Raw genomic sequence first — 27,982 nt, forward strand, 5'->3', positions numbered from 1 at the left:
TTTTTTTCTCCGGGGGGCGAAGCGAGGCAGAGAGGCGGCTCCCCCCTCCCCCGGCTCCCTCGCTCTTCCTCCGCTTTCTGCCCCCTTTTCCTCGCACCCTTCGCGGCGGGCGGCGGAGGAAGCCAGCGCGGAGCCTGGCGCATGCCACAGCCCTCCTCGGCCCCGCCGCCGCCGCCGCCGCCGCCGCTTTCCCCCCGCCGCGACCCGGCTGCCGGCCCCTTCATGCGCGGCGGCCGACATGCCCGTTTTGTAGCCGGGGGCCCCTCCTCTCGTCCCGCATGTTCAGGACCAAACGCTCGCTGCTCGTCCGGCGGCTCTGGCGGAGCCGTGCCCCCGGCGGCGAGGAGGAGGCGGGCGAGCCCGGCGGGGCGGCCGAGGGCCGGGCGCATGCCGGCGGCGGCGGCGGGGGGCGAGGGTGCTGCCCCGGCAAGGCGGGCAGGGGCGGCCGGGGGGCTGCGGAGGCGGAATTGAAGGCTCTGACCCACGCCGTGCTGAAGCGGCTGAAGGAGCGGCAGCTGGAGGGGCTGCTGCACGCCGTGGAGTCCCGCGGAGGGGCGCGCACCCCCTGCCTGCTGCTGCCCGCCAAGGGCGACTCGCGGCTGGGCCAGCACTGGTACCCGCTGCCCGTGCTGCTCTGCAAGGTGTTCCGCTGGCCCGACCTCCGGCACTGCTCCGAAGTCAAGAGGCTGTGCTGCTGCGAGTCGTACGGCAAGGCGCACCCCGAGCTCGTCTGCTGCAACCCGCACCACCTCAGCCGGCTCTGCGAGCTAGGTGCGGGACGGGATGGGGATGGGGATGGATGGGGGTGAGGGTGGGATGGGGATGGGATGGGGATGGGGTTGGGGATTGGGTGGGGATGGGGATGGAGAAGGGGATGGGGATGGGGATGGGGATGGGGATAGAGACAGGGATGGGGATTGGGATGGGGTGGGGAGTGGGGGCAACGATGGGGATCAATAGGAGTAGTATGGGGATGGGGGCAGGGTACGGGGATAAGATAGGAATAGGGATGGGGATGGAGTTGGGGACAGGGATGTGGACAACGAAGCAGCCACACACCCTCCCTGCCCACCCCCCCCCCCAAAAAAAAAAAAAAACAAACAAAACCAAAAAACACACAACTAACTAACTGGGCAACTCGGCAATTTCTTTTTCTGTCTTTTTCTTCCTTTTTTATTTATTTTTTTTATTTTTCGGATTTGGGGAGGGGGCGGGGACCCCCCCGGCGCTGCGCCCCGCACGGTGCCGGGGGATTAGGGGCCGCCTGGCGCTGCCGGCCGGCCCCGGCGCTGCCGCGGCTCCGGCGAGCCAAGGAGGCCCCGATCAGACAGCCCGAGCGGCAGATAGCAGGGAGACTGGCGCCAGACGGCCCCTTTTGTTTATCTGACAGCTAAATATCAAGGCAATCACCGCCTCGCTGCCCTGCCTCCAACCCCCAGAGCTAAGACAAACAGTTTTGCTAAAAGAATGCCACTGTTATCATAAGTTCCTATCTTTTTTTTTTTTTTTTTTTTTTCTTTCTCATGGCTCTGCCTTTATTTTCTCTGTACTTTTCTAATTCCAGAGTCTCCCCCTCCACCCTACTCCAGATATCCAATGGATTTTCTCAAACCAACGGGTAAGTGGACCTTTTTAAATGCAGGCTGCTGCCTTCAGATAAAAAGGGAGAACAGCCCTTTCTCAGGGAAAAAAAAGGCTTTGTTACACTGATGCATTTTGCTTTTGGGCTGCTTGGGTGCCGGGGGCGCCTTCCGATCCCCCCCTGGAAGAACTGAGGTGTAATTTGTCTAAGAGAGGCGTTGCACAAAGTCTGATTTTACAACTCTGCCAGGAAACTCGAGGAGGGATCCTGGCGCAGCTCAGGCCCTCGGGCTGGCCTCTGGAGCGAGCGTTTTGGGAAGGCTGTGCTGGGAAAAACACGAGGCTGGGGCTGCTGCTGGCTTCTCCGGGTCAGCAGCCCCACGGGTGTCGTGCCCGGCCACGGGGGGTTCGTGCTGGTAGTGGCAGTTGTGCAGCTCGCTCCTGCGCCTGTCCAGGAATTTGGGATTCCTTGCAGGAATTTGGGAAGCGGTGCAGCTCGGGCAAGCAGCTCCTTGACGGCTGGGAGCCCAAATGAGACCTGACAACCGGGCTTGGCGGAAATCTCGCTGTGTTTTAAGGGAGCCTAATCCCATGTTGTCAGGCTGGGAAAATGAGGAAGGGGGGTGGGTGTGCGTGTCAAAAAATGAGTAATTTTGTTTTTTAGCCCCGTTCTGCGTGCCTGTTGCTTGTAGCCCAATGTCAGGGTGCCAGGGGAGAAGCCCATTTGAGGCTGGCACCAGCTCTTTTGCGGTTGTCTGCATAAACTCTGGGCTGGCAGCGAGCTCACCGGTGCTAGATAAATAGGACTGGCACGGGGCAGGAGGAGAGGTGGGGAGAGTCGGAAGCGGGGTGAAGCCGGGCAGGGGCAGCTGCTGTCTCCCCGGGGATTAGCGGATCTGGAGCGCGGTGTCTTTGGGATGGTGCCCCCCTGTCACGCCGGGCAGCCGGGGGATGGCAGGGCAGGCAGTCAAAGATAGATGTGTGTCTGCAGACCGGCTCTGGGTCTTTTTTTTCTTTTTTTTTTTTTTTTTTCTTTCTGCCAGAAGAGCAGTTTCCCTAAAATTGCTGCTCTGCAGTTTCTCAGGACTGGCTGCCGCTGGAGTCTGGACGGGTCCCATGGGACCGCCTCGGTGGAGTCAGTCTTTTCAGGCTGCCCTCGGTCGGTTCTTAAAAAAGGAAGGAAAGGAACCCCAAACCTGGGGTGCCTTCAGATGTCTGGAGTACCATGGTGGGGTCCCATCCTGCCCAGTGCTCCCTCGGAGCACGGCGAGGCAGGACGTTGTACCACTGCGGGCTTTTCCCCTCTGCAAACTCTTGGAAACAACAACAAGCCTCCCCGTGCCATGTGGAAATAAGCAACGCTGCTTAACAAATGATTGGGTTGCAAAGCATGAAATGTTTTGCCTCAGCGTGAAAAAACACGAGATAAAGGCTGATGAATGAACGAGGGTATCAGGAGGAGGCTGCGCATCCCAAGCACGTGCTGCTGGCTGCTGGGTTGCAGAAGGGCTGTGCCGTGACACTCGGTGAGGCCCTGCAGGGGCTCAAAGGTCGGTGGGTTTGGGCAAAATTGTCATTATTTCACCTGCATGGAGGCCGGAGAAGGGGGTGCTCGCCCCAAAGCGTGCAGGGTTTAGATTTCTTCTGTTGTTGCCCTTGTTTCCCCCAGCGATGATCCCGGCATGGGACGCGCTGCTCTGCGCAGGGCGCGGGGGACGCCTGCCCTTACGGAGCTGCAGGAGAGAAGGGTTAACGCCTGCCTTCAGCCTCCTGTAAAGATGTTAGGATAAATCTATTAGCGGGGTTTAAACATCCAATCTGCCTTTGCCAGGACCTCATTTTCAGTTAGTCGAGTGATACATTTATTCATTAGCAAGTGTTGACATAAGGTAGCAAAATGTGTGTAAACAGAAAAGCCGCAGAACATGAGTGTGCCATTTCGAAAGGAAAAGTTATTCGGATCAGCCAATAGGAAGTGATTAACGCTGCCAATCGGAAACGCAGAAACAACTGGGTTACTCACCAAAAAGTCCTCCTTTTTTTTCCCTTTTGAAAGACAAATCCATTTGGCAGTTGAACTCTGACTACCAGGGCGCGCGGGGCCGCGGCAGGCACCGCCGGAGCCTCCCGGTCTGTCGGTGCAGGTGGCGTGCACGAGCTCAGGCTTTCCGGGTGCTTCCTCTGCTGCTTGTGCCGAGGGGAGCACGTCCGAGCATCCCTGCAGCAGGGCGGGCAGTGCTGTGTGCTTGGTGTTTCTCGCCTGTATGTTCAGCACTGCTGGCCAGGGCTGGGAGGGATGGTAGCTGGTGGTGGGACCTGCAGAGCCCTTCTCCTGCTTGATGCATGCGTCTTTGGCTGCTGGTGCACCCCAGGGACCTTGGGTAGGAGCAGTGCCTCTGCTGAACTTGGGCAGTTTAGGAAAGCGACAGTGCCAATGGAGCTGGGGACACGTATCCAGTAGGAAACTTGTGTTTTTCCATCAAAGGGGAAAGTGGTAATAAAAATATTTAGGTGCCTAGGACTGTGTCTTGTACGTGCTTCATGTGAACAGCTGTACCTGCACCAGCACGGGCTCTGACGGTGGTTACCAGTGCGTTTGGTGGGATTATGGCAAATGTCTTCTGGTGGCAGGGTGCTGGGGGAGGCTGTGACATTTCCCTTATTAAAGCAGGGCACTGGGGTCTTCTGTGGCCGGGGAAATGCCACCTTGGCTTCTGTGCTGATGTGATGTCGGTACGCTTTTGGGGTCGGACTAGATGGTCCTTCAGGGTCCCTTCCAACCCAAACTGTTCCATGATTCTGATTCTCTCAGAGCACAAAGGTCTGCTCTTGACAGCCGTGTTACCTGCGGGCAGGCTGTAGGTGTGGGCCAGCTCGCTCGGATATGTTCATCGAGGAGAAGCCCTGGGTGAGGACTTCACCTGTTCCTCACCTGGGCTGTCCCCAGGGGCTGGTGACAGCAGCTGGCATGGGGCTGAGCCCATGGGACGAAGCTGAGCCTTCTGGAGGCGCACGGCAGCTCAGCATCCCTCTGCTGCCTGTGGCTGTGTTGGAAGCCAGAGGGACAGTGATGCCCTCAAATAATTCAAGCAGATACCCTGACCCACTATTCAGCAGGACAGGAGCTGTGAGGGACTGTGTTTATAGCCCACTTGTGGCCTGGCAGAGCCTGGCTCAGTGCTGGCACTGCTGTGCAGCCCCCCGTGGCATCCCGGGCAGCTTTGGAGGGGCACGGGCTGGGCTGGTGCTCACGTGCTGTCGTGGTGGTGCTGGAGCATCCGAGGGCAGGAAACCTGCTGAGGTTTTGCGTGCAGAGCCAAATGCCCTCCTGTGGCATTGATTTTCATGGGAGTCAGAGGTTTGGCAACTTCCAGGAAACAGTCGGCACCTTGCAGGGTTGGGCTGGTAGCCACCAGGAGTAATTGGACGTCTCCGCGATGGTTTTATATTGCGGTAAGGGAATTCGGGGAGGAGATTCACCGGCAGTAGGCTTGTGTAAACCTCCGATCCGGCGACCTCTCCGGTGCCGAAAATAACACGAGCTTGAGTACCTCTTACTAGCAAGAGCCCTTGGCTAACGTGTGGGTGATAGGACGAGTGCGAGGCTGGAACCAGCTGCCTTTAGTGCAGAGAGCCCAGCAGGGTCGTGCTTTTGTGCTGTTCCCACAGCTGATCATCCCTCGTGTTGTAGCACGGAGGTGCATCAGCACCGTCCTGTAGGGAGACTTCAGAGGTGTGTGTAGGTGGCTGACCAAGGGAACGGGCTGGGACATGGATGGGAAGGGAGCTGACAGCCGTAAATAAGTCATGGAAAGCATCCCGGGGCTTTCCTTTGACTGTCAGTGTGGATCAGGGAGGGGTGCAGGTGTTTCGGGAGGCTCTGAATCTGTCTCACCAGGGAGGCATCGCTGGGGCCAGAGGACCCACCACATGCCTGCGCCCAGAAAGCATCTGAACCCAGTTGAGGTTCAAGGCATTGGGAGTCGTCTGTCTGGACTGGAAGGGGTTAAACAGAAGAAAAAGCAAATTTCTTTAAAGAATAGAAAGCACCACAAGGCATTTAGAGAGTGTATAGTATACAGTATTTCACAAGTAAGTCCATTTCCTGTCTCCCCTATTGTTTTCAGTTTGATTAAGTATATCCTGTTAAACTGTATATTCCTGTTAGGGCTTATACTTTACTCTGATAAAATAAGGTTATGAACACAGGAGGGTTTTTTTTTTTTTTTTTTTCATTGGGATTTCAGGGATGAAGTCTGGAAAAATGACTTATCAGTAGGAAGTAAAATCTCGGGGCTCTCCTGGTGGTGGCCCTTGCCTTGAGATACAGCAGCGGGCAGATTGATATCGTCGGGGAGCCCAAGTTGGACGAAGCCAAAATTCTCTTTGACAGCCTGCTGAGGACCTGGGGGTTGTGTGGATTTTAATGGATCTTTCCTCTTGCCTTCATCACAGCGTGCCCCTGAGCTCGTGTTGTGTGCAGTAGTGACCAAAAAGCTGGAGGTGGCCCTGTAGGAGCAGGGGACCGGTGGTGGCTCCTGGCTGTCAGCACCTGGAGCAAGGGCAGCAGATGCTTGGGTGGCTTGGGATGGAGAGGCCCAAATCGTGAACCCAAAAGCTTCCTGTGTGTCATGGGAAGCTGCAGATGGGACAGGTTATCTCACCGTGTCCCTTTGGTCGGTGGTAGGAGGGGTGGGTCCCATGGGTGCGCACTGTGCTCCCAGGGGGTGGCCAGCGGTGGGTGAGGTCTGCGGCAGCTGCTGGTGACAAAAACCGAGCGGGGCGGCACAAGCGTGGACCGTTTGTGGCAACAGGGCAGTGTTGAGACCTTGCCGTTTCGGTTCCCGTTCTGGTGAGCACAGGTGTTGGCTGTGTTTGGTGCACAAAGCCGCAATTTCAGCGTTTTGGGAGCCCCGTCAGCTCTGTCATAAGGAGGACAGCCTTGCCTTCATTACCCGGTGACTTGGATGGAGAGGTGGCAGCCAGTCTGTAATTTTTGCCGGTCTATAATCAGCCTGGGCTGGTGATTAAGTGCAGCACGGAGCCTTGATTGAGGCGATGAGTTAGGGTGGATGCATCTTGATGAACTACCGTGTCTGTGCAGACAATTAGTAATCGCTTCCTGTTAAACGCTTTGGAATGTGTGTTCCGCTCGCGGCGGCGCTGGGAGCCTGCGGAGAAGCGCATGTATACTGATGTCTTCTTCTTCTCTCCCTCCTCTGCAGCAGATTGTCCAGACTCTGTGCCTTCCTCCACTGAAACAGGGGGAACTAATTGTCTAGCCCCTGGGGGGCTTTCAGGTAAGACGCCTCTCGTTGACCTTACTCCTGCCTGCGGGTCTCTCCATCGCATCCCTTTGGGTCCCCTTGGCCGAGGGTCCCACCTGGCCGAGATCGGGCACAGGGGGGTTTGGGGATGCGAGTTGCTGAGAAAGGCATGCTCTAAGGGGGAGTTGGATTTCATTTCAGTAGCAGCTTCTCTCGCAGAGGATGCGTTGAAATCCCAGGCGAAGCTGTCCCTCCCCGAAAGCCTGTGTTTCCTTTGAACTCCAGCCTTACGCTCCATTAATTTTGGAGTGAGGCAGGAAGAGGTGTGTCGGGGAAGGCTCAGTGATGTTGGCTGTCGGTTTGGTTGGATGCGTGGATTATCGGAGCAGGTGTGGGTGTCCCTTGCAGAAGGGGATGATGTGGAGCTGTCCTGGCCTGGTTGGCAGCGGTGGCACCGCTGTCTCGGGCTTTGCTCGTTGGGGTAACTGCCACCCAAACTTCCATGTGTGAGGCTCAGTTTTTGCAGAAAGCACTGAATTTCCCTCATTTTCCCATTTCCCACCTCCTTCAGCCATCATGGGATGGGGGTTTGGAGGGTGGTTTCCAAGTTGCAAAGCCTCCAGCAGCCCTTCTCCCTCCCCATCCCGGCCAGTCCTGGGGCTGGGCTCTACACGTTGGTGCTGCCAGATGAAAGCAGTTGTGCATGCTCACTGAGTGTCTGAAACCATGTACCTGCATGTACTCGCTGATGTTGGAAGGTGCTCTCTTTGTCGGCTTGTCTCCCTGATTTATGGTTTGTGGAGCAGTTACGCAGCTCATTGCCCTGAGACTGGAATTTCAGAAATATGTCGGCGGCCGCCGTGCGCGCACGCGGGTCTGCGTGTCTTTCTCTCTCTCCAGGAATTGCATTTGGTGTGGATGTCTTTAAGTGAGCTTTGTTTGTTTTTCTTTTGGTGTAATATATACCTTGTCTGTTATTTGAGAGGGGAGCATACTGTTTGTTCAAAGGCCCTAATGAGAATTAATCAAATGGAGGGGGAGAGGGAATGGAGCAACTTGTTGCTGCGCTTTTTTTTTTTTTTAGAATGGTGGGATGTTGGGTTTTCCTTTTTTTTTTGTCATTGGAGCCTCTAGCTTTAGGGAAGGCAGGGAAGAAAAAGACTGGAAAAAGAAAGGAGACAAGGAGCAAAACAACACAATAAGGATGTTGTTAGATTTTTTTTTTCCTCCTGAAGTATGCCTGTTTCGGAGGGGAGGAGAGAGTTCAGTTCCACAGGATACCACATGAAATAAGCAGAGGAAGTACTCGCTTTTAAAAGGGGGCTTTCTGAAAGGTTCGGGCTATTGATAACATCTCGTCTGTCTGCTCTGCTGTGCTCCTGAAGAGAAGGAGGGAGGTGGGGGCCTGGGCTGCAGGAAATCAGCTGGCTTGCTCCGAAGGGCTGCAGGAGGGGAGCCCCAGCACTGCGCCTTGGGGCTGGGGGCTGCTCCGAGGAGCTGGATGAACAGAGCCCCCCCTACCCCCCAAAAGAAAGCGCCGTCCCCCCTCTGAGGCCAATTTTTCTTTATTTCACGTGATTGGATTTATTTTTCTTCTCTTGGTTATCAAAGGTTTCTCCCCCCCCCCAAAAGCCTGGAAACAGAACCTTTTACGATCATTAACCACTCTTTTTCCTCCACAAATGTAATTGTAGCCATTTAGTTTAATGAGGAGCTGATAGGAGAGTTGACTCATGGAGGGATACGGTTAGCTACACAAGCCATGAAACAAAGCCGAATGCCTCCACATGAAAGAGCATTTGTTTTGAATTTGGTCTGATTTACTGGCATCTCCGCTCTGCTCACAGAAGTGCAGCGCTGAAAATTCCCAACTGGAGAGACCCAGTCGAGAAAGGAAAATAAACGCAGTTTGCAGCAATTCTCTAAAGCTAACCTTCTCCTTTTTTCTTTTTTTCTTTCTTTCTTTTTTTTTTTTTCTGGCATATTTTAGTTAGCAGAAGAGTGCATGTGAAGAGGGCATTGATGAGTCGGGGTGTGCTTGGAGTGCTTCGCCTCAGGGACAGGCGCTCATCTGGGTGTGGGCGGGCACAGGCCGCAGAGGCCTAGTGCAAATCCCATCCTCTGGTCTGCCTTACAAAGGGCTGGCTTTACAAAAAGCCATGAAACCCCCGTTTCTGTCGATTCAGAGGCTGAGGTGGGCGGGTGTGTGGCATGGCACGGCGTGGTACAGCATGGCACGGCACGGCACGGCCGGGGTGGTGGATGGAGAGCGGCATCCACAAGTGTTTCCCACACACAGCCTCCAAGCTGACCCTGCTTCTGTGAAAAAAGGAAGGAGGGGAGCTGAATGTGAAAATTCAGTCACCCAGAGTCCCCCCCAAAGGGATGGGTGTCCCCGAAATGCTCAGGGTGACCTCCCGTGTGGTGGAGTTGTGCTTTGACGTCGTCGGTGGCAGTGTGTGGAAGGGGGCAGAGTGCGAGGGTGGGGACCCAGCCACACGACTCCTCTGTGACCTAGCTGGCTTAGCTATAAATAGGGGGGGAAAAAAAAGATAGAAAAAAAAAAAAAGGGTGGGGATGAGGTTTGTTCCAGAGGTCAAAATGAGAGCAGAGAAGCCCGTGGAGCCTGTGTGCAGCCTGGCTGGATATTAATGCAGCGTGGGCTCATCCTTGACCCCGTGCTGTTCCCCTCGCGTCTTCTCAGGGTACCTCTGCTATCTGTCCCTGTCTGTCCCATCCTACGGCCTGTGTCCCCCACCTTACTACCACCTATCTCTCTTTGTTCTTGGTGGTCACTGTGTGGGTAAGCTGGGGTGTCACCCATCGAGGTGGTTGTGCTCAGGTGCTACCAGCCTGGGTCCTTTATTTCCATGACACACTCAAAGCACAGAGCAAAAATATCCCGTTGGAGATAAAAATAATGTCTCTAAATACGAGACAGAGGGTGGTTTTTCCTGTGTTTTGAGCTGACCTGCTCCCAGCAGAAGTGCTTGGTTATGACTGTGCTTTCAAACAAGCAAAGCTGTGCTCGGAGAGCCCGGGGGTGTCCAGTTGTGCGATGGGTACAATCCGTGGAGCAGCTCTGCTTGAGATGCTACCTGATGGTGCTGGGGTGGTGCTGGGGTGGTGCTGGGTCCCCACGGGACATGGACACGGCGTCTGCATGGACGTGGACATGGACATCTCCCTCTTCCAGCCCTGCTGGTGGCTGCTGGCCGGCTCAGGGTTGTTTATGGTGCCCATGGTGGGCGCGAAGACGTCTCTCCTGCGGGACAGCTGAACGGCGCTGGGTCTGCCAGCAGAAAGAAGCTCTCCAAGAAGCCCAGGCTGTGACGCAGAGAAAGCAAGATGAGCTGGCTTGTATCCTCGCCACCTCCACCACTTTTTTTTGCCTCGCCCGGACCTTGGAGTGGCCCCAGAGCCTCCCGCAGCCAGCGGACGTCGCGTGACGGTGCCGGGTGGGCGCCGAACCAAGCCCGCCGTGGCTTGAGGCTGGGCGAGCGCAGCTTCAGCCTCTCCCACTCGCCTCCTCCGCCCAGGGAAAGATGGGGAAAGACCTGGAAAGTTGGCTGGAGGCTGGAGAGGCACCAGCGGCGCTCCCTTTTGGGAACGGACCGTGCCGGCTCGGATGGGCCGCTCTCCTTCAGGTTTGATTCAGCTGTGCTGCCGAGGCGCCGCGTGCGGCTGAGTGACATTTCATTATGGAATAGCGGGCAGGCCTGGAATGTTTCACTATGCCTCTGATCCCCGCTGGTATCTGCTCGCCGGGGAGAAGCACCTTGCCTAAACCCGCAGCTATTCGCGAGCGGGTCCCGCCGCTCCCCCCGCCGCAAGCAGGATCCCGAGCGGCTTCTCCGGCCCAGCCCCCGGGTAGCTTTCCTGTTCCCAACCCCTCTTCCACCTCCCTGTAGTACAGAGCTTATAACCTCCTGTGAAATGCCTTTATTTACAAATTGGCATCCTATTATAATCTGAAATTGAGACATCTTCCTGTGTAGCTAGGATTGTATATTTGTCCCAGGGATAAACAATTGCTTGGGAATTTTTTTTTTTTTCAAGTCACTTATTCTGGGTTTATTTTTGAGCATACGTCCCTTTAATTTTTATTTTTTTTTTTTGGTCACTTCCAATGCTGCACGCCCTTGCACCCTTTCCTCCCGAGCCTTGCTGCGGAGCACTTCACAAAAGGCCGCGAGCCGCTGTGCCTGGAGCACGTCCCCAAAAAGCACGTCCCCAAAAAGCACGTCCCCGTCCTCCGAAGGACAAGGTTATCAGGGGTTAACGCATGGATGACAGTGCTGGAGCCTCTGGAGCGGAGCAGGCTGCCTGCCAGACTAGGAGCCTCGCGGCTGCCTCGCACATCATCTGACCGTGGCCGGGCCAGCGGGGAGGGGGGGCCCGCACTTGGCACCAGCCCTGCAGCTCTCAACCCCGTGCCCCCCGTGGGTTTTTGAAGCAGGCTCTCACCCCGGGACCTGTTGAGGAGTTGCTTTGAACTGCTCCAGGGCCCAGGGAGGAGATTTTGGTGTTTCCTAGATGTCCTCCCAGGAGGGGTTAAAATAAAAGCCCGGCGATGGCAGGAGCGCTCAGCCCATGTCACTCCGTCCCCCTTTCCCAGCAGCTCGATCCGTCTGCGTCGGCGCCACGGGATTTTTCCAACCGAGCCGTGCCTTGGGAGCAGTCGGCAATAAAATGCAGGAGAAGTCCTGCCACGAGCGACGTCTGCGTGCTGTCCGGGCAGGGTCGCTGCCCCTTGCCTCGCTCGTCCTCACCGCACCAAAGGGGCTCGCGGCTCATTTCGGTTTCAGGCAGGTGGCTTTGGGGCCACTGGCTCTTCTCCCGCAACCCGGGGCTTTTTGGGGCAGGAATGGGAGTAGAAAGGTGAATTTGGAAGCTCGGTGCCAGGGAGGGGTGTGCCTGCGTGTTTGCCGGGGAGCAATCCAAACTGCTATCTGCTTGCAAAATAAAATGTACCACGGAGCGCCGGAAACCCGATCGTTGGGGACATTTAAAATGAGACAGGACAAAAACACTCGTACGGGAGCAGTCCTGAGCTGGCACAGACGGGGCCCGAATCTTTTCCATCTACGCTGTCTGTGATCGGGTATCGGTTACACTATAGGAACAAGTAACATTAACCCCATGCATTTACCCGCTGCGGGGATGGGGGGACACAGCGTCATGCTGCTGCTAAATGCGGAGCCCGCATCGGAGCATCGTGGCTGAGGGAAAACGGGGTGTGTGCCATCCAGAATGGGGCAAACGTGAGGAATTTGGGATGCACCCACCCCCCCGGGCCGTGCAGGAGGCAGGTGGGCCGGCGGCCGCGCTCGGCGGGTACTGTACGAGGCCAGGCACGGGTCAGTGCCAGCCCCGCCACCGTCCCCGGCAGGATTGAATGACCCACGCCGCAGCCTGGCCGCCTGCCTACTGTCACAAAGTAGCTTCCTTTCCAGTTTATTTTCAGTGCCGAGATATTATTAACCGCTGATGCACGCTCTCCGTTTCAGCGGCGGCGTGCGAAGAAAGGCGAGTTCCAGCTGACCCCCCCCGCCCTCGCTTTTTGCCAAAATCCCTCCGTTTTGCCCACGCCTGGCCGAGGACGGGCTGCGTGCCCCCGGCGCGGCGCTGTGTCCTGCTGCTCTTGAGGAACGGGGTGGCACAGGCAGCACGGCCCCATCCTGCGTGGTGCAGGGGGCCAGCGGGACGGGAAGGTGCTCAGCGTCGCACAGGATGTCCGGCCGAGGGCTTGTGATTAGCCTTTATTTTCTTTTTCGTGTTTTTGTTTTAAACTTTTAATAAAAGAGGCGTGCTGGGCACGTTGGGAAAGCGGCGCCGCCCGTCGGGCTGGGTGGCGGTGGGGTACCGTGGTACCCTCAGCCAGGCTGCCACTTTCTCCACCAATTGTTTTATTTTGTATTTTTGGTAAAAAAGGAGCGGTGCAGGGTTTGCCCATCCTTGCCTGGGGAAGGCTGGGGCTTTTCTCTGCCCTCCAGTAAAAGCAACTCCATCCCAGGGGACACGCAGGTGGTCCCTGGTAGAGGAACAGAGAAAGGAGGTGACGAGGTGTGCCCCGGGACACGTTGCTCACGGCCAGCCATTCTCATTTATTTTTATTTTTTTTAACCTTTTTTTTGGGTAGCCATTTAAATCCGTGATGATAACTTTCACCCTGTTAATTAACAGGAAACATTGGGACAAGACAGGAAATTACATCAGTCTTTTATGAGGAAAGAGCCAAGAAGAAAAAAAAAAAAAAAAGAAACAAGAAAACATAGTTTAGTGAAGGGGAAGAAAGTGCCGGGGGAGGAGGAGAAAGAGAAGAAAAGGAGAGAAAAGGGGAGCCCCCCCAATCTCGTGGGGCCCACCTTTCAGAGGGAGGCAGTTCGAGTGCTTTATTTTATTTTTATTATGTTGAAAAATATTTTAATAGCAGGGTCACCTTTGCCTGAACGTTACACTCGGCCGCGCTTCTCGACTTACTGAAGAATCTTTTCATGACTTTTCTCAGCTTCCTTCCCCAAACTGTGAGGCCTAGGAAGCTCTTGGCTTGGAGACTAATTTTGGTTTGGCTGCTCAGCCCTCAAAATTGGTCCCCACCCAGTGTCATTATCTTGGTTTTAACTTGCAAAAAAAAAAAAAAAAAAAAAAAAGAGCAGCTCTGTAAGAGCTGGCTCAGCCCTTCTCTACCCTTTTAACCTCTCTGCACAAAAAGTGTCGCAGCTCCAGATCCAGATCCCTGTCCCCAGGCTCCTGCCGTGCCCCCGGGCTCTTTTGGGGCCGCCAGGATGCTGGAGATGTCCCTGGGTGCAAGGAGTCCCCTGGGAGAGGCCAAATGTGGCTCATTTCTTGCCCATTTTCCCCATTCCTCCTCAATCTCTTCTGGTTTCCACCCGCTGCTGTTGCGGATGGTGTGTGCCACCGTGCCGTGCCCTTTGTCATCCTCGAGGACAGAGCAGGGCATCGGCGCTGGGTTTCGGTGACTGAAGGCTCATCTCATCCCTCTCCCTCACTTTTTGGGGTAAATCACCTGCCCCCAGCACACCCGCATGGCTTTCCAGGGCTCTTCCTTCCCATGGGGCAGGTGGGCAGGCAGGTCTCTGCCTTCAGCTGCTCGCTCAGGAGCGCTCCGGCTGTGGAGCCTTCGGAGTATTGTTGCAAGTATGTACATATATGTGTACATAATAAGCGAGCAGGAGTCTATGAATGGTAATTTTCTTTTTTGAATAGATTTCGTTTGTAGAGCTGCCAGCGCTGATTAAATAAGCGCTGGCTCGCAGCGGCGAGCGTTGCGGCGGCTGCGTTGGAGCTGCCCCGCGCCCCGGCCGTGCCTGTCCCCATCGTCCCCACCGTCCCCTCCCGCCCAGGTGCTCCTTCACCCCCAAAATGGGCTGATTTACGGCCCAGAAACCCGGGTGCTGGGGAGGCGGTGAAAGTTCAAACATCCTCTGCTTTTACAACCGGTGGAGTTGGCTCCCGCCCCGGTGACTGGCGGTGATGAAACCGATGGCGCTGGCTTAGAGATACTAAAAATTCCCGGGCTCTGCCGCCGAGGGGGAGCTCCTGCCCAGGCCGCCCGTGCTTTGATGTCTGCCGTGGGGTTGGCAGAGCGGGGAGGTGCCGCAGATATCTGCGACAGGGCCTGCAGGAGGAAGGCAGAAAGCACGGGGGAATTTGGGGGCGATGCGGGGCGCAGCTGGGTTGGGGCACCCCGCGCCTCCCCGGGTAAATAACCCCAAAACGCCGTGCTGCGGGAATCGAGTAACAGCAGTTTTGTTTGGAAAAGGAGTCGGGAGCCTGAAGTTACATCACCGCGTTTGAACTGATGAATTCATTTTCTTTGGAAGCCGGGCTGAGACTTTTTAGCTCATTAGAAGGAACAAACTCATAAATCTCCGCGCGGAGAGGCCTGCGGTTTTTCTGTTCTCTGTCACAGCCCCGCAGAGCGAGCGTGGAAAATGTGTCGCGGGTGTCACTGGGTGGGTGTCACCTGGGAGGGCGCAGCGAGGTGGTTTTGGGGGCAGAAAGTATGTGTTTGGGGCTGGGGGAGATGTACCCATGTGTGTCTCCTGAGCTGGCGAGGATGCTGCCTCCAGTGTCCCCTGTGTCATGGTGCTGCTGGACGAAGCCAGCTCCTCCGGGAGCAAGCAGCTTTTGGGGCTTTTCAGCTGGGTGTTACTTGCTTTATGGCTCGGGGCAACGCGCCGAAACCTCCGATGGTCCCAGCTCTCCGTCTGCGAAACGGGGGTGCCAGCTCCGCCGGAGCGCCGGGAGGGTTAATTACTTAATGAACGTAATATTCGCTATAATTGCTCAGCATTATTAATCCACAGAGCAAAGCGAGAGGCGAGGGGAGGGGTGTGTGCGTGGCGAGGCAGCTCCTCGCTTGTGAACTCCGTCCAAGAGCCCTTCGCCGGCCCTTGGGCTCTTGGCTTGCGCCCTGCCCGGGGGGCACGGGGCTGGCCGGGAGCGGGGGGATGGTCCTGTCCGTCCGTCCGTCCGTCTGTCTGTCCGTGGTGACCCGGCCCCGGTGTGCCTGCGCGCGAGCGGGCCTTGCCGCATGCTCTTAGGAATAGGCGTGATTAGATTATGAAGGCAGACAGAAGTAATGATTAACTTTTTCAGTCTGCATGCTGTCTCCAGTCTGGCGCTGGGTGTTTTTTTTTCCCCCTAAGTAGGCCCTGGCCCCGAGTCGACAGGGTATTAGGTTGTAAAGAAAGACAGGAGGAATGAAGGCAGGGAGGGGAGGGGAGAAGGGGGCGCGTTTTCCATCAGATCCGGGAATGGAATTTATTGGCAGGAATGCAGTAAATGCTCCAAATGCCATCCCAGCTAAACAGTTTTCATAATTGTTACGGAGTGGGGCCGGGGGGGGCACGGCGGGCGTGAAAAGGACTTTTGTTCCAGCCGTGCTTTTCCATGTTTTACGTCCCCGGGAGAAGCCGTTCCCTGCCCTCTAGGAAAGAGCTCTGCGCGGGCTGGGTGCTGGTCTTTTTTTTTTTTTTTTTTTTTTTTTTGAGGGAAATGTCTGTTTTCGGTCTTGCAATAACTTTGGGGGAGAATTACAGGTCAGTGTGCTGCAAGGAGAGGATTTTTTTCATTATGGAAATGAGAGCGGCGGCGATGCCCCGCGTGTGTGTGCGTGCGCGGAATGCGCTCAGGAAAAAATCGTAACACACATCTGGGTATTAGGTATCAGCTTGGAAATACTAGCCTAGTATGCATCAGTTTTTATGACGGCCTTTACAAGCCCTTTAACATGTAACCCGCATAGCTACATGTTGTCAGAGGGGAGAATTAAACCTGGAGAGCCTTGGCTTTCCCGGGGGCCACATCCCCGCTCGCTGGGGCATCAGTGCCCGTCTTATCAGAGGAGCTGTGCTTTTATTTTGAGTTGAAAAAGCCTTTCAAGGTCTTCATCTCCCAAAACTTGAGCTCTGGGGGCTGTGCTCGGGAGGGCTGTGACCCTGCAGCTCGTGGGACCTGGTGGCCTCCGATGGGTTGGGTGGTGATTTATCCCTGCGCCGAGAGGGTGCTGGGCAGGCTGCTGTCGCCGGAGAGGGGATTTTGGCAAGCTCAGCCCCAGGTCTGCTTTGCGTGGTTGTAACTCAGGAGCCCTTTGTGCGCTGGTTTCTCCTTCTCAGGAGGTTTCTGGTTCAGCTCCGGGGTGGGTTGAGGTGGAGAAGGGGTGTGCCCTGCTGGAAGCCAGGCAGGGAGGCGTTTGTTCACCAGCAGCCAGCCCCGAGTTGCTTGGCGGGTGCATGGCACCGCTAAGGCTTGCTGGGGTTTCCTGCGTGTGCAGGAGGAGCCTCTGAAATCTCCTGAAACCTCCCCAATCGTCCTTAAAATGGGATGGCACTGGGTTGCATGAAACATGCGGAGATGGGGCACAGGAGCCCGTGGGCATGAGGGCAGGGGCTGTGGGAGCATCCTGGAGCCTTGGGAGCAAGCTGCTCCTCCAGGGATGCATCCCGGCCACCTGGGAGGAGAGCATTTTGGACACGTGTGGCACAAACAGGGTCTGGGGGGGTCGCATTAGGACTTGGGGGTGCTCTGTGTGCACCAGCTGCACCCTTGTGCTGAACCACAGCGCACAGCCCACCCGGCTCCCACATGCTGGGCGGGATTTCTCTTTTCTTTTTGGCCTTAAAATCCCCTGGGGTGTCTCCCCCCGCCCCGGGAGGGGTCTCCCCTGTCCCCCTGGAAGGCCTCCTTCTTCCCACCCCACTGCGGGCAGGGCTTGGCGAGGCGCAGGGGGAGGGATTCCCATCCTGCTGCTTTCTGAAAAAAGAGAAAAGTTTCCCACACCTTTGAGGGGTGCAGGAGGAGAGGCAGATAAAGAAGGTTCTTTAAATTAAAACTTCAAAAATAATTAGACTGACTGTATACTAAACAACAGCAAAGAGGCCCATTTACTGTAAATATTATGAATGGATTTGGCTGGCTTCTTCATCCCCACCCTTCCTCTAAGGCTTTTCTCTGAGCTGAGTCGAAATTCGGCCTTCAGACAGCACGGTACTCTATAATTTGCATGGCTGATGAGGCCCAAAGCCTGGTACAGAGGAAACTGGAGTCAGCTGGCTCCTCTCTAACCACTGGAGACAGGCAGACAGGCATTTTTGGTGTGTGCGTGTGTATTTTTTCCCCCTTGTAGCTGCAGCAGACTCAGACCGGTGGCTGCAGCCTCGCTGGCTTTTAAAGAAAGTGGGTACAAGAAAGGTTCTTCTCTTCTTGGGTAATTTTTAGCCGTGGTAATTGATTAATCACCGTAATTAGGCAGTAGCAGTGACTAATAGGATGTTTGTGAACCAAATTTCTGGTTTGGTGGACTCCATGAACCCGGCAGTTTCACTTTGGCTCTTTCTTTCCTGTCCCCACTCCCCGCTGCCCCGTGCACGTCCCCACCTGGCTGCGAATCACCCTCCACTCCTCGCGCCTTGGCTGCCCTCCTGGCCTTGCCTTCCTTTTTCCTGCTGCCCACCCTCGTGGCTTTGTAGCAGACCCTTCCTCAGTTTGCTCTTGTGCTCCATAACCCCCACATTTTGGGGCTGGGTGCCGGGTTGGGCACTCCAGCAGAAGGCTGGCCCAAGGTGCCACCAGGCGGGGATGGAAACCATGGGGGGTGTCCTCGGGGACCAGCTGTCTCCTCGTCCCAACATCCAGCCCCTCCTCGTTTTGGTGCTGGTTTCACAAGAGGGTTTTGCAGCCCTGCTGGAGGTGATGGGAATTCCTGCTCCGGTCCCCAGAGGATGCCTGTACCGAGCAGAGCAGGAGAGTCTCATGGGTCACCACTAAATGGGCCCGAACCAAAGCCCTGGTTACAAACATCAAATATCATCACAGTCCCGACCCCTTCCCATGGTGGCTTCTGCCAAATTTTATCCCCTGCGTTCCCCATCCGACTCACAAGACTTCAAATCTGTTCACGGTGACTTGGCTTCTAGACACCAGCCCTTAGAAAACTGAGCGCAAAGGCCTTGGGTCCTTCCCCAGGCAGTGAAAATGGCTCATGGTGGAACAGAAATTTGAAGTTTCACACAGAGAATTGATATTATCTTTTTCCAGGCAGGGAGATTTCGTATTGCTGTTGGTGCCAAAGCAAAAGTTTTTGGGGAAAACTCAGGATGTGAATTTTTACACAAGGTTGACTTATTTTGAGGAGTGAGGAACCATTTAAGTGATTGGGTGGGCAACTGGCTAACGAGTTAAAGAAATAATCTTAAGGCTCTTTGCCCGGCATGGTTACAGTGTAGGTTGAGTAATAAGAAACTGCCTAATTAGACGTGGACACAAATTTAAGGTCTAGCCTGTCAATCCGCGGATTAAGGACTCTGTAAGTACCCACTGACACAATGGGCTGTAATGGCTCCTAAAGAGATGTTATGGTCTATCGTGTCAATAATCCACAGATTAAGGGCTCCCTAACCAAGCGTTGACGTGACCGACTGTCTTTGGGGGCTCTCGTGCTGGCGGGGGGCACGTCCCCAGGGGCCACCCCGTGGGTGGCTTTGGGTGGATGCGTCCCTGGGGGGGTATTTTGTCTGCAAACAAGAGGAGTTGAGCCCTAAATTAGCCTTTCAGAAATCATCCCAGCCATCAAAAGCAGGGGAGCGAGGAAGCCAGCGCTGTCTCGCCCCTGGTGTGCAGTGAGATATAAAAGGTTTGGGGCAAACATTCCCGTGGGTGGTGTCTGCAGGCTGCCCACAAGCTCCACTAAAGGCACAAAGACCCTTTTCTACAGCAGGGTATGTCCTTTAATTTGGATTTTTCTTTGCTTTTGCAAGGCATACCTGGAAATCTGGCTTTGAAGGGTTTTTCTGGACTTGTGTTTTTTGTTTGTTTGTTCCCCCGCCCAAGGACCCTGTGAATTGCCTGGGAGATTAGAAGGGAGGTGACATTTCCCTGCTTCGTGCCTGTTTGTCTTCGCTTTGATTAGCTCTGTCGTTGCACATCATGCTCAGTGTTCTCCTCACCTTGATGCAATTCCTGGTCCCTTCCCGAATCAAAGTTCAGGCACGTGTTTTTCCTGAGATCCTAAAAAAAAAAGGTACTTTTGCAACTGCAGTGACCCTCAAGAAAACACAGAGGGGCATGCAAAAACCTGTGCAGAGCCAACATGAACCACTCCTGGCGTTTTTTGAAGTGTATTTGCTGGTAAGAGGGGAGGCTATAATCAATTAATTGCGGCAAGTACATTTGCATCCGGCTCACGGTGCTGCACGCAGCGAATTTGTATGTGAACCACAAAAGCCTTGCACCTTTTCCGCAGGATTTATTGCCTGCTTTTGGGTGGGTGGGAAGAGATCTTGTGGGCAGCGTCCACCTTTTCTCCGTCTCCATCTCTTCCATCTCAGGGAGCAGCAAGAGGTGGGGGCACAGCTCTGCCCCGCACTCACAAATGCCACTTAAGGTCAGCCAAGAGATTACGGGCGCGGGATGCGCTCAGCTCGGTCTCAGCCTTGGCCCCGACCAGACAACACGTTGTGCTGACACCAGTCCAGCCAATTCTTTTTTTATTTAAGCACAGATGCCCTCCACACGTGCTGACAGATAAAGGAGGAAGGGCCTTTGTTTCATCTGTTCTCCAGCGCTCAGTGCACGTGTATACTTTAATTTATCCACCACCACTGCCCATTCGTGATGGGTTGTCGGTCATGGGTGCAGGGTCACCACCACGAGTGGCTCGGCGAGGGGACCCAAAAAGAGGAGCCCTCCGTGGCCATGCAGGGGGAGGTGATGGCACGACGAGGTTGGGTGGGAAAACCCAGCCCAGGCCTCCTGGAGGAATGAGGGAGGGAGGGCGTGTGATGGTGGGATGCTGAGGAAGAGCACCAGGAGACCCTTCGGGGCAAAGCTGCTGTTAAAAAGAATCAAGACACGTAAATCTCCGCGGTTAAAACACTTCTGCAGCCGGGTAATTTAATTTACGTGTAGTCCCAATATCACCGAGAAAAGATCCAATTACAGGCATTTAAGAACCTAATCAGGAATGCTGCTGCATTCCCATTTTCAGCTGCGAGCTGTTGCTGTCACAGATGCCAGTGACGGTCCAGATAGCTCCTGACTCGATCAAGTGGGAGTAGTCCGGGCGGGTAGGATAGCGCAGTGTGTGCTCAACTTGCTGTTTTCCTTAGAAGTCGGTTGATTACAGGAAAACCTTTAGCTATGTCAAAACAAAACAAAGCAAAACAAAAGATCCCCTTCCCACCTCCCCCCTGATGTTTGTGAACTTGGCACCGGGACAAGGCCGAGATCTGAAAACCCGCGAGCAGCTCTGCTGGCCGCAGCCTTGCTGCCTCTGGGCAGAGCCTGGAAGAAGTGCACAATTTTGGGGGGAGAAGCAAGGGGGGACCCGCTCCTTCCTCTCCTCCACCGCCAGGCAGAAGCTGTGAGCAGCAGCGAGTGCTTGGTCTCTGTCTTCTGCAGGGCTCGGCTTTTGCAATGGTTTCTGGCACTCCTAATACCAGCCCAGAGGGTATTAAGGGCTGGATAGATGGACTGGAAAACATGAAAACATCTAGGGATGAACAGGAGGGATGGGGAGGGCTGATGCACATTTCTAAACCAAAATTTATGTTCAGCATGTGTTTTTTTTTTTCAATCCAAAATGGCCTTTAAAAAAAAAAAAATCAGACAGAAACCTCTCCTGAAATCAGCTGAAATGTCTCAGTTCCTGAATGAAAAAGAACTTTTTCTTCCTGGTCCCCTCATAAAACTGCCAGAACTCCGAAAGAAAAAGTACAGATGCAGATGACACGGTTTCATCATCCCGAAGCTGTTGATGTGTCGAGGAGCAAAGCCGCCCCACGAATTCCTTGCTGCTTCCAGCGCAGCTGCGGCGAGGTGCGAGTCTGCTGCAGCTCATGGAAACCAAGCACGGGGCTCGTCCTGGGGCACACGGGTCCCTCTTTGGTGTCAGTCGCCCTCATCCACTTTCCTCCATGGTGCCAAAGCAAGAGAAACCCTGGCTCTGGTCTTTCGTTGAGCAGTTTTGGGCAGGACTTGGCAATTGCGAGGGTCGAGGCAGGCGGTGGGAAACCTCACGGTCTGCTGGTCTGGATTTTGTGTTGGAAAGGAGCTGGGGTGATGCCTTCGTGGAGTGATGCTTCCTTCCCCTCCGAGGGATGGGCTGGTAGAAGTCGGGATGGCCCTTCTGGAAAGTCCAGAGGGTGTCATCTGGCGTGGCAGTAGAAAAATGAGAAAAAAATGTAGTTTTCCATTTTTGAGTCAACACAAGCTTCCGCAAAGACGTCGGCACCTCACTGCTGAGAAATGTTGCCCCCAGAAGATTGGGGTGCCACGCTGTTGCCTCGATTTCTCCCCTCCGTGCAGAAATGTGCTCTGCTTCAGCCAGCGGCTCTCTGTAGAGGCGACTATGAGTGATCAATATGACTAATTCTCCTAATTCCTGCGGGCAGAGGCTGGCCTTATTTCCAGTTATTTATTTTTTCTTTACAATAAGTTTGCACAATGCACTGGGGGGCCCTTGATCCTGATGGGGCCCCTAGGCAGGCTGCCTTGCAAACCATAGAAATAATAATAAACCAACGATAGCAGCAAATGGAGGGGTGCTTAATAAGAAAATAATGGTGCGCATGTTTCTAGCATTAAGCATTATCATTGTTTGCTGGGGTATGGGAGCGCTCGCAGCTTGCTGGGACTTTTCCAGGCATTTAGAAAGGGATGCATTTGCTCTGAGGAGCTCGTAAAAAATGATGCTTTTAACTCAAAATTAGAATCCTGAAGTGTTTCTCAGCTGTTCATGGACTGGCCCACGCAGTGGCCACGGTTCAGCCGGTGCATGGCTTGCTGGCAGTGGCAGCTGGTGGCCCACGCTGTGGGAGACGTGGCTGCAAATTTCCCAGGATTTGGGGCTTTGTGCAAGTTTGCAGCAGGACTCACTGCGGGAGGTGGCACGGGACCATGAGATGACCCCGACAGGGTGTTTTGGGACTTTTGGGAGCATCTTGCTTCATTTCTGTGCCTAGCCCAGCCTGTGGTCATTGCCATAAAGCGGAGCCTTCTGGGGAAAAAAGTTTCCATCCCTGCCGGAAGCGTGCCTGCGTCACTTTTTCCTTCTCTCCTGCAACCTCCTCTCCTGCCTCCGCCGCCCAGGCGATGCCACTGGCTTTTCCCACCCATTTTCCCTGCTGATGCCAAAACGGGGGGAGCGGGGGAGCTCCGCCGGGGTCCCAACAATCGTGAAAAGCGGCTTTGGTGGTGGCTGGCTCACCGGGCTGGCAGGGAGGCCTGACCCTGTTTATCCGGGCTCAGCCCGTATATTCTCATGGCTTTTTGACTAGACATCCAGTCAACAGCCGCATCCCGCAAACGGAAGACGCTCTGGCATATTTATACTGTGTGCTGGCACTGGCTCGTTTAAAAAATCCCGGATTACCTAAGACTTGTCCTTGAGGTCTGGTCACCCCATGTCATTGAAAAACCTAGTGGGATTCATTCATGAACTTCCAGCCCTCCATAAAGGTCTGTTCATTCATAGCCAAGGCAGTTTTCTTTTTCTTTTTAGCCCCCTTTTTTTTTTTTTAATGCACTGGCAATTAAATAACTCTTTGTAAGTTGCAATGAGCTGCTTGTTAAGTGGTCTTCACTAATGCAAGCACAAACACAGGGTGAAAAAGGCTTTTTTGCCCCCCCCCCCCTCCTGAAAGGGATGCTTTTATGTTAAAGAAAATAAATAAAAACTTACAGGAATTTCAGCAGGCTTCAATGGCTGTTGCTGCAAAATTCCCTCAACTGCTGTAAAGCAAAAAGACCTGCAGGCTCTAGGCATTGATGGCAGGCTCTGATTAGGTGGGTTGGTTGCTTGGGTTGTGCTTTTTTCTTTTTTTTTTTTTTCTTTTTTTACAACCTAGCTTTGCTTTCACGACTCTTTAAACAAACAGCTAGTTAAACCATCGTTAGGAAAAAAAAAAAAAGAAGAAAAAAAATCCACCCCTTCTCTCTCTGCGCATGTACACAAACAGCAGTTTTGCCCCCCCTGCCCGAGCGGCGCGGTGCCTGACGCTTCTCCGGGGGGAGGCTCCTGCGGCCGCCCCCGGCTCGCCGCCGGGACCAGGGCTCAGGGCTCAGGGCCAGCCGCTTTTTTAACAATTAACTTTTTTTCCACCATCAACCCAGCTCGTTTCTTTACTTGGGCAAAACTCCCGCTGGCGGGGAGGGTGCGGCAAGGGGGGGGCGCAGCCCAGCGGGCACCCAGGCGGCTTGCATCACCCCCAAATTGTGCTTTTTTTTTTTTTTTTCTGGAGGAAAACGCAGTCCCGAGGGTGTTTTTTGATAAACACCCACTTGGGGCATCCTCTGTCGGCAGGGGGAAGAGGGGTGCCGGCACCCCGTTCACTTAGGGCCGAGGTAACCCAAGCTGCGCCGCCCCTTCCCTCGCTCGTCCCCTTTCCCCAGCAGTGCCAGGTTTCAGCAGGATTGAGTTAGAGGAAACAAAAAAGTCCTGGGAGGCACCGGCAAGGGGAGGTGGACGGACAAACAGCGGCACATCTCGACCCTGTGGGGCGATGCTCGGTGGGGCTGTACCCCCCAGGGACCCCCGGCCCCGCTGTCCCCGGGGGCTGGCAGCCCAGCGACCCTCCTGCTGCCGGCCGGGTGCGCTCGGGCCCGGTTTTAGTAGCTGCCTCCAGCAACTGCAGAAATATTTTCCTTGCTGGCATAGAAATGAGGAAATTAAAAGTGTGTGGCTGGAGTTTTTTTTTTTCTTTTTTTCTTTTTTTTTCTTAAGAGCACAGTGCCGTGCTTTAAACGGGAGGCTGGAGGAAAATGCCTGTGTTGGGGAAGCAGGCTTATTAATAGCAAAAAGTACAGAAAAATACAGAAAATAAGGCGGGGGGGGAGGTCAGGCAGCACTGCGGGGCCTCAGGGTGCTTGGCTGGGGAGGCCTCTGGGTGCTGCCCCCCGCTCACCAACTCACGGCCCCCTCTGGATTTTTGTATTATTATTATTTTTTTTAAATACAATTACAGAGATTAATAGTTCCCAGGTCTTAACATGCCTGTGAAGGCTGGGAGGGATTGCTAGCTGAGCAGCACCGGGCTGGTACAGATCCCCCGTCAGGGAAAAGGGGTTTTCACCTTTCTCAGCCCCCCTGCCCCGTTTCCCTCCTCTCCCTCCCGTGCCGTCCTCTCACGTGGTTAGGCGGAGAAGGAGGAGTTGAAAGAAAACGGGTTAAGGGAACTAAGGAACTAAGTTCGGGGCTGCTCTTGCGGGTTTTTGTGACCGTTTTTGTTAACAAACGCAAGGTTTCCGGTCTCCACCCTGCTGCTGCAAGCCGCCGTCTGCCTGCGCTTCCCGCGGCCTGCCTGCAGCTGAGGGCCCGGCCTGGGCCTCTGTCGCCCCAAAGTTAGCCCCAGCCCCCCTGTTTCACTGGGGTGACCTCCAAAGTGTGCCTTCTGGGTGTAAATAAATGTTTTTAGGGTGTTTGGTCCTGCCAGACACAGCTGGCTGGAGCAGGAAGGGTGCTGGGACGGCGGCGCTGCGGGTGCTGCTGCTGCCTCGAGCTGCTTTTGGGGAGGGGGAGATGGTGCTTTGGGCCCTTGTACCCCACCAGAACTAGGTGCTGGAGCAGCACAGCAAACACCAAAACGTGGGTGAGCGTAAATGGATGTAACTGTGGCTGTCACACATTGCTGTCAGAAGCGGTGCCTCTGCTAGGGGTGCTGGTGCCTGTGTGGAGGCATCATGCAGGTGCGGAAGCGACATCGTGGCATTATATTGTTTTTTGGTCACATTTTTAACCCCCGCAGTACTCAATTTCTCCTCTTTTTCCTTTTTTCTCGCCTCCTTTAGATTCCCAAGTTCTTCAGGAGCCGGGGGATCGGTCACACTGGTGCGTGGTGGCATACTGGGAAGAGAAAACGCGCGTGGGTCGGCTGTACTCTGTCCAAGAGCCCTCCCTGGATATCTTCTATGATCTACCTCAGGGGAATGGTTTCTGCCTCGGACAGCTCAACTCGGACAACAAAAGCCAGCTGGTGCAGAAGGTCCGCAGCAAGATCGGGTATGGCATCCAGCTCACCAAGGAAGTGGACGGCGTGTGGGTGTACAACCGCAGCAGTTACCCCATCTTCATCAAGTCGGCCACACTGGACAACCCCGACTCCAGGACGTTGCTGGTGCACAAAGTGTTTCCAGGTTTTTCCATCAAGGCTTTTGACTACGAGAAGGCGTACAGCTTGCAGAGGCCGAATGACCATGAGTTCATGCAGCAACCATGGACCGGATTTACTGTTCAGATCAGCTTTGTGAAAGGCTGGGGCCAGTGCTACACGAGACAGTTTATCAGCAGTTGCCCGTGCTGGTTGGAGGTTATTTTTAATAACCGATGACTCGAGACAGAGTGGACTCATGACATTTATACTACTTTGCTGCTATTATTTCCTTCTGAGTGCTTGCTTTTCATGCAAACTTTTCGTTTTTGTTTTGTTTTGTTTGTTGGTTTTTTTTCCTGTTTTGAGAAATAGCTTATGGAAAGATTTTTGCCTTGGTATTTTGATAAATATATATATTTTTTAAAAGTGTGAATGACCAATAACTCAGAAGGGCAAGAGAAGGGTGTGTGGGGGGTGGGGACGGATCGCATATGATAATTGTTTCCCACCTCTGAAAGGATTATTCTATGCGATCGAGGATCGGGGAGCCACTTGCTGTTTGTTACGGCTCCATCTCTTGGATAACAGGACAGGAGACCCATATTTTTCATGCACCACCTTCCCCTTGCCTCCAGCTGTCCCCAGTGGTGGTGACACCCAGCTGAGGCCCCTTCCCCAGCGGTGCTGACCCTACCCAGCCGCCGCCAAACGATGGTGCAAAACCTTCCCAGGCAGGTCTTTACCCACCCTTGTCGATTTTTTTGTTGTCATTGTTGGGCTCGAGTCTCGTCCCTGTGTTTATCTTGTCCACCGTGGGAGTGTGGGTGTTGGGGGAAGCCTGCCCATCCTTCCACTGCTTTTTTTATTGTCGTGGATTGATGCAAGGGGAGAAGACAACCGTGAAGAAACTGTGCATGGCCCGTGCTTTACAATTTGAGCTGAGATGCGAAGTGACAGAAGCATAAGCTTAAAAAAAAAAGAAGCGAAGCAAACAAACAAACAAACAAAAAAAAAAACAAACAACAAAACAAAACAAAGTAAAATGGGGAAAATAAAAAAGTGTTCACGATAGTTGGTCTGTTGTAACCTGCTAATCAGGTTATCCCGGTACCATCGTATCTGGAAATGCAGTTGTGCTTTCATTTCTTCTTGAATTCATACACGAGTATGATACTTTTACACTGTTCTTAGCTCAATGAGCATGTTTAGACCTTAACATAAGCTATTTTTCTAAATATAAAGGTTTAAATGAACAAGAGAGCATTCTCCTTGGAACTTTAGCATTGTAGTGCTTTGGAAATAAAACACACAAAAAAGGACTCCTTAAAAAAACCCTGAGATTTATTAAAGAAAAAAAATGTATTTTATGTTATATATAAATATATTATTACTTGTAAATATAAAGACGTTTTATAAGCATCATTATTTATGTATTGTGCAATGTGTATAAACGAGAAAAATAAGAAAGATGCACTTTGCTTTAATATAAATGCAAATAACAAATGCCAAATTAAAAAAAGAAAAAGAAAACAAAAAACAAAAACCCCATGAGATTGGTGTTTTTTTTTTTTTTTTCTATGGGCGTTATCATCCAGATGAATGTTTTTTCTAAAAGAGTTTATGTTCCATTGAAAAATAAAAACGTACACTTGACTGAGGCTGTGCGGAGTGGCTTTCTTAGCGGTGGGGAGGAGGCAGGCAGGGGGGATGCTGCTCTGCATGGGTCTCATGCAGGGCACCCACCAGGCCCTTGGTGGACAAAACCTGAGGTGCCTGGTTTTGTTGGTTATTCCTGTTTCACATAATTTTGGCTCAAGCAATCTCCTGTGCCAGCTCCCATCCGACACCGCCACAGTGCATGTGTCCTCAGCCAGGGGGAAGGTCCCTCCAGCTCCTGCCTCTTCTGATAGGAAACCTTTCTGGAGTGGAAATCACCAGTGAGCTTTGCGAGCATCTGGGCCAGGTTCACCCAACACTACGCCTTTCAGTTCAGCAGAGACGTGCCCTGCCCAAAGGGATTTGCTGAGATGCAATATTTGGTCTGCTCTGCATGGACTGTGCCTTCAGCTGGCTTCATTCCCCTGAGCGCACGAACCAGCTCCAAAACCTCTTTTCGTCACGTGCGATGTTTGTGTGGGAGTTTCAATCTCCAGCCTCTCAGCTTTGAGTGGGAGCCAGCAGAAGAAGCTGAGGGCATGGTGGATGTTTCCACCCTGTGCTGCTTGGTGTGCACTGCAGAGAGCGGGCAGACATCAGTGCAACTTCAGCTGCTCCACGGTTTGGCTCCTTTCCTTCCCCTTCTGCGCCAGCAGCCTTGAAATACTCGATAACCACCTCACATCCCCAAGGGCCAGCGGTCGGACTAGCGTGGATGGTTTATGTCGGAGGATCAAGGAAGAGCAGTCCTGCCCACGGCCTTGACACCCCGAGAACGCAGCAGCAAAGGCCCTGCAGAAGATGGATAAAGCAGACAACTTTATTACAAAACTAACTCAGCGCCTCCTTTCGTAGCACATACCA

At 53.9% G+C, this 27,982-nt stretch overlaps 1 protein-coding gene across 3 annotated transcripts; it reads left to right on the plus strand.

Moving 5' to 3' along the window:
* SMAD7 (SMAD family member 7) lies at positions 1-27,115 on the plus strand. Of its 3 annotated transcripts, none has more exons than XM_084505006.1 (4): positions 1-771; positions 1,565-1,618; positions 6,807-6,881; positions 25,161-27,115. In XM_084505006.1, the coding sequence occupies exons 1-4, from the start codon at positions 279-281 to the stop codon at positions 25,697-25,699; spliced, it is 1,161 nt and encodes a 386-aa protein (XP_084361132.1). In that variant the 5' UTR covers positions 1-278; the 3' UTR covers positions 25,700-27,115. The 3 variants fall into 3 exon arrangements, with proteins under 3 accessions (XP_084361132.1, XP_084361133.1, XP_084361134.1); XM_084505007.1 differs by having other exon boundaries at positions 141-771; positions 6,810-6,881; XM_084505008.1 differs by lacking the exon at positions 6,807-6,881 and having other exon boundaries at positions 141-771.
* The last annotated feature ends 867 nt before the right edge of the window (positions 27,116-27,982 follow it).

The sequence above is a fragment of the Aythya ferina genome (assembly GCF_964211825.1).
Source record: "Aythya ferina genome assembly, chromosome: Z".
Lineage (NCBI taxonomy): Eukaryota > Metazoa > Chordata > Aves > Anseriformes > Anatidae > Aythya > Aythya ferina.

Bases quoted from the DNA above. Each gene is read 5' to 3' on its own strand.
- SMAD7 (XM_084505006.1), top strand. From the start codon at position 279: ATGTTCAGGACCAAACGCTCGCTGCTCGTCCGGCGGCTCTGGCGGAGC. The intron at 772-1,564 runs GTGCGGGACGGG...TTCTAATTCCAG, and splicing joins CAGCCGGCTCTGCGAGCTAG to AGTCTCCCCCTCCACCCTAC. The intron at 1,619-6,806 runs GTAAGTGGACCT...CCTCCTCTGCAG, and splicing joins GGATTTTCTCAAACCAACGG to CAGATTGTCCAGACTCTGTG.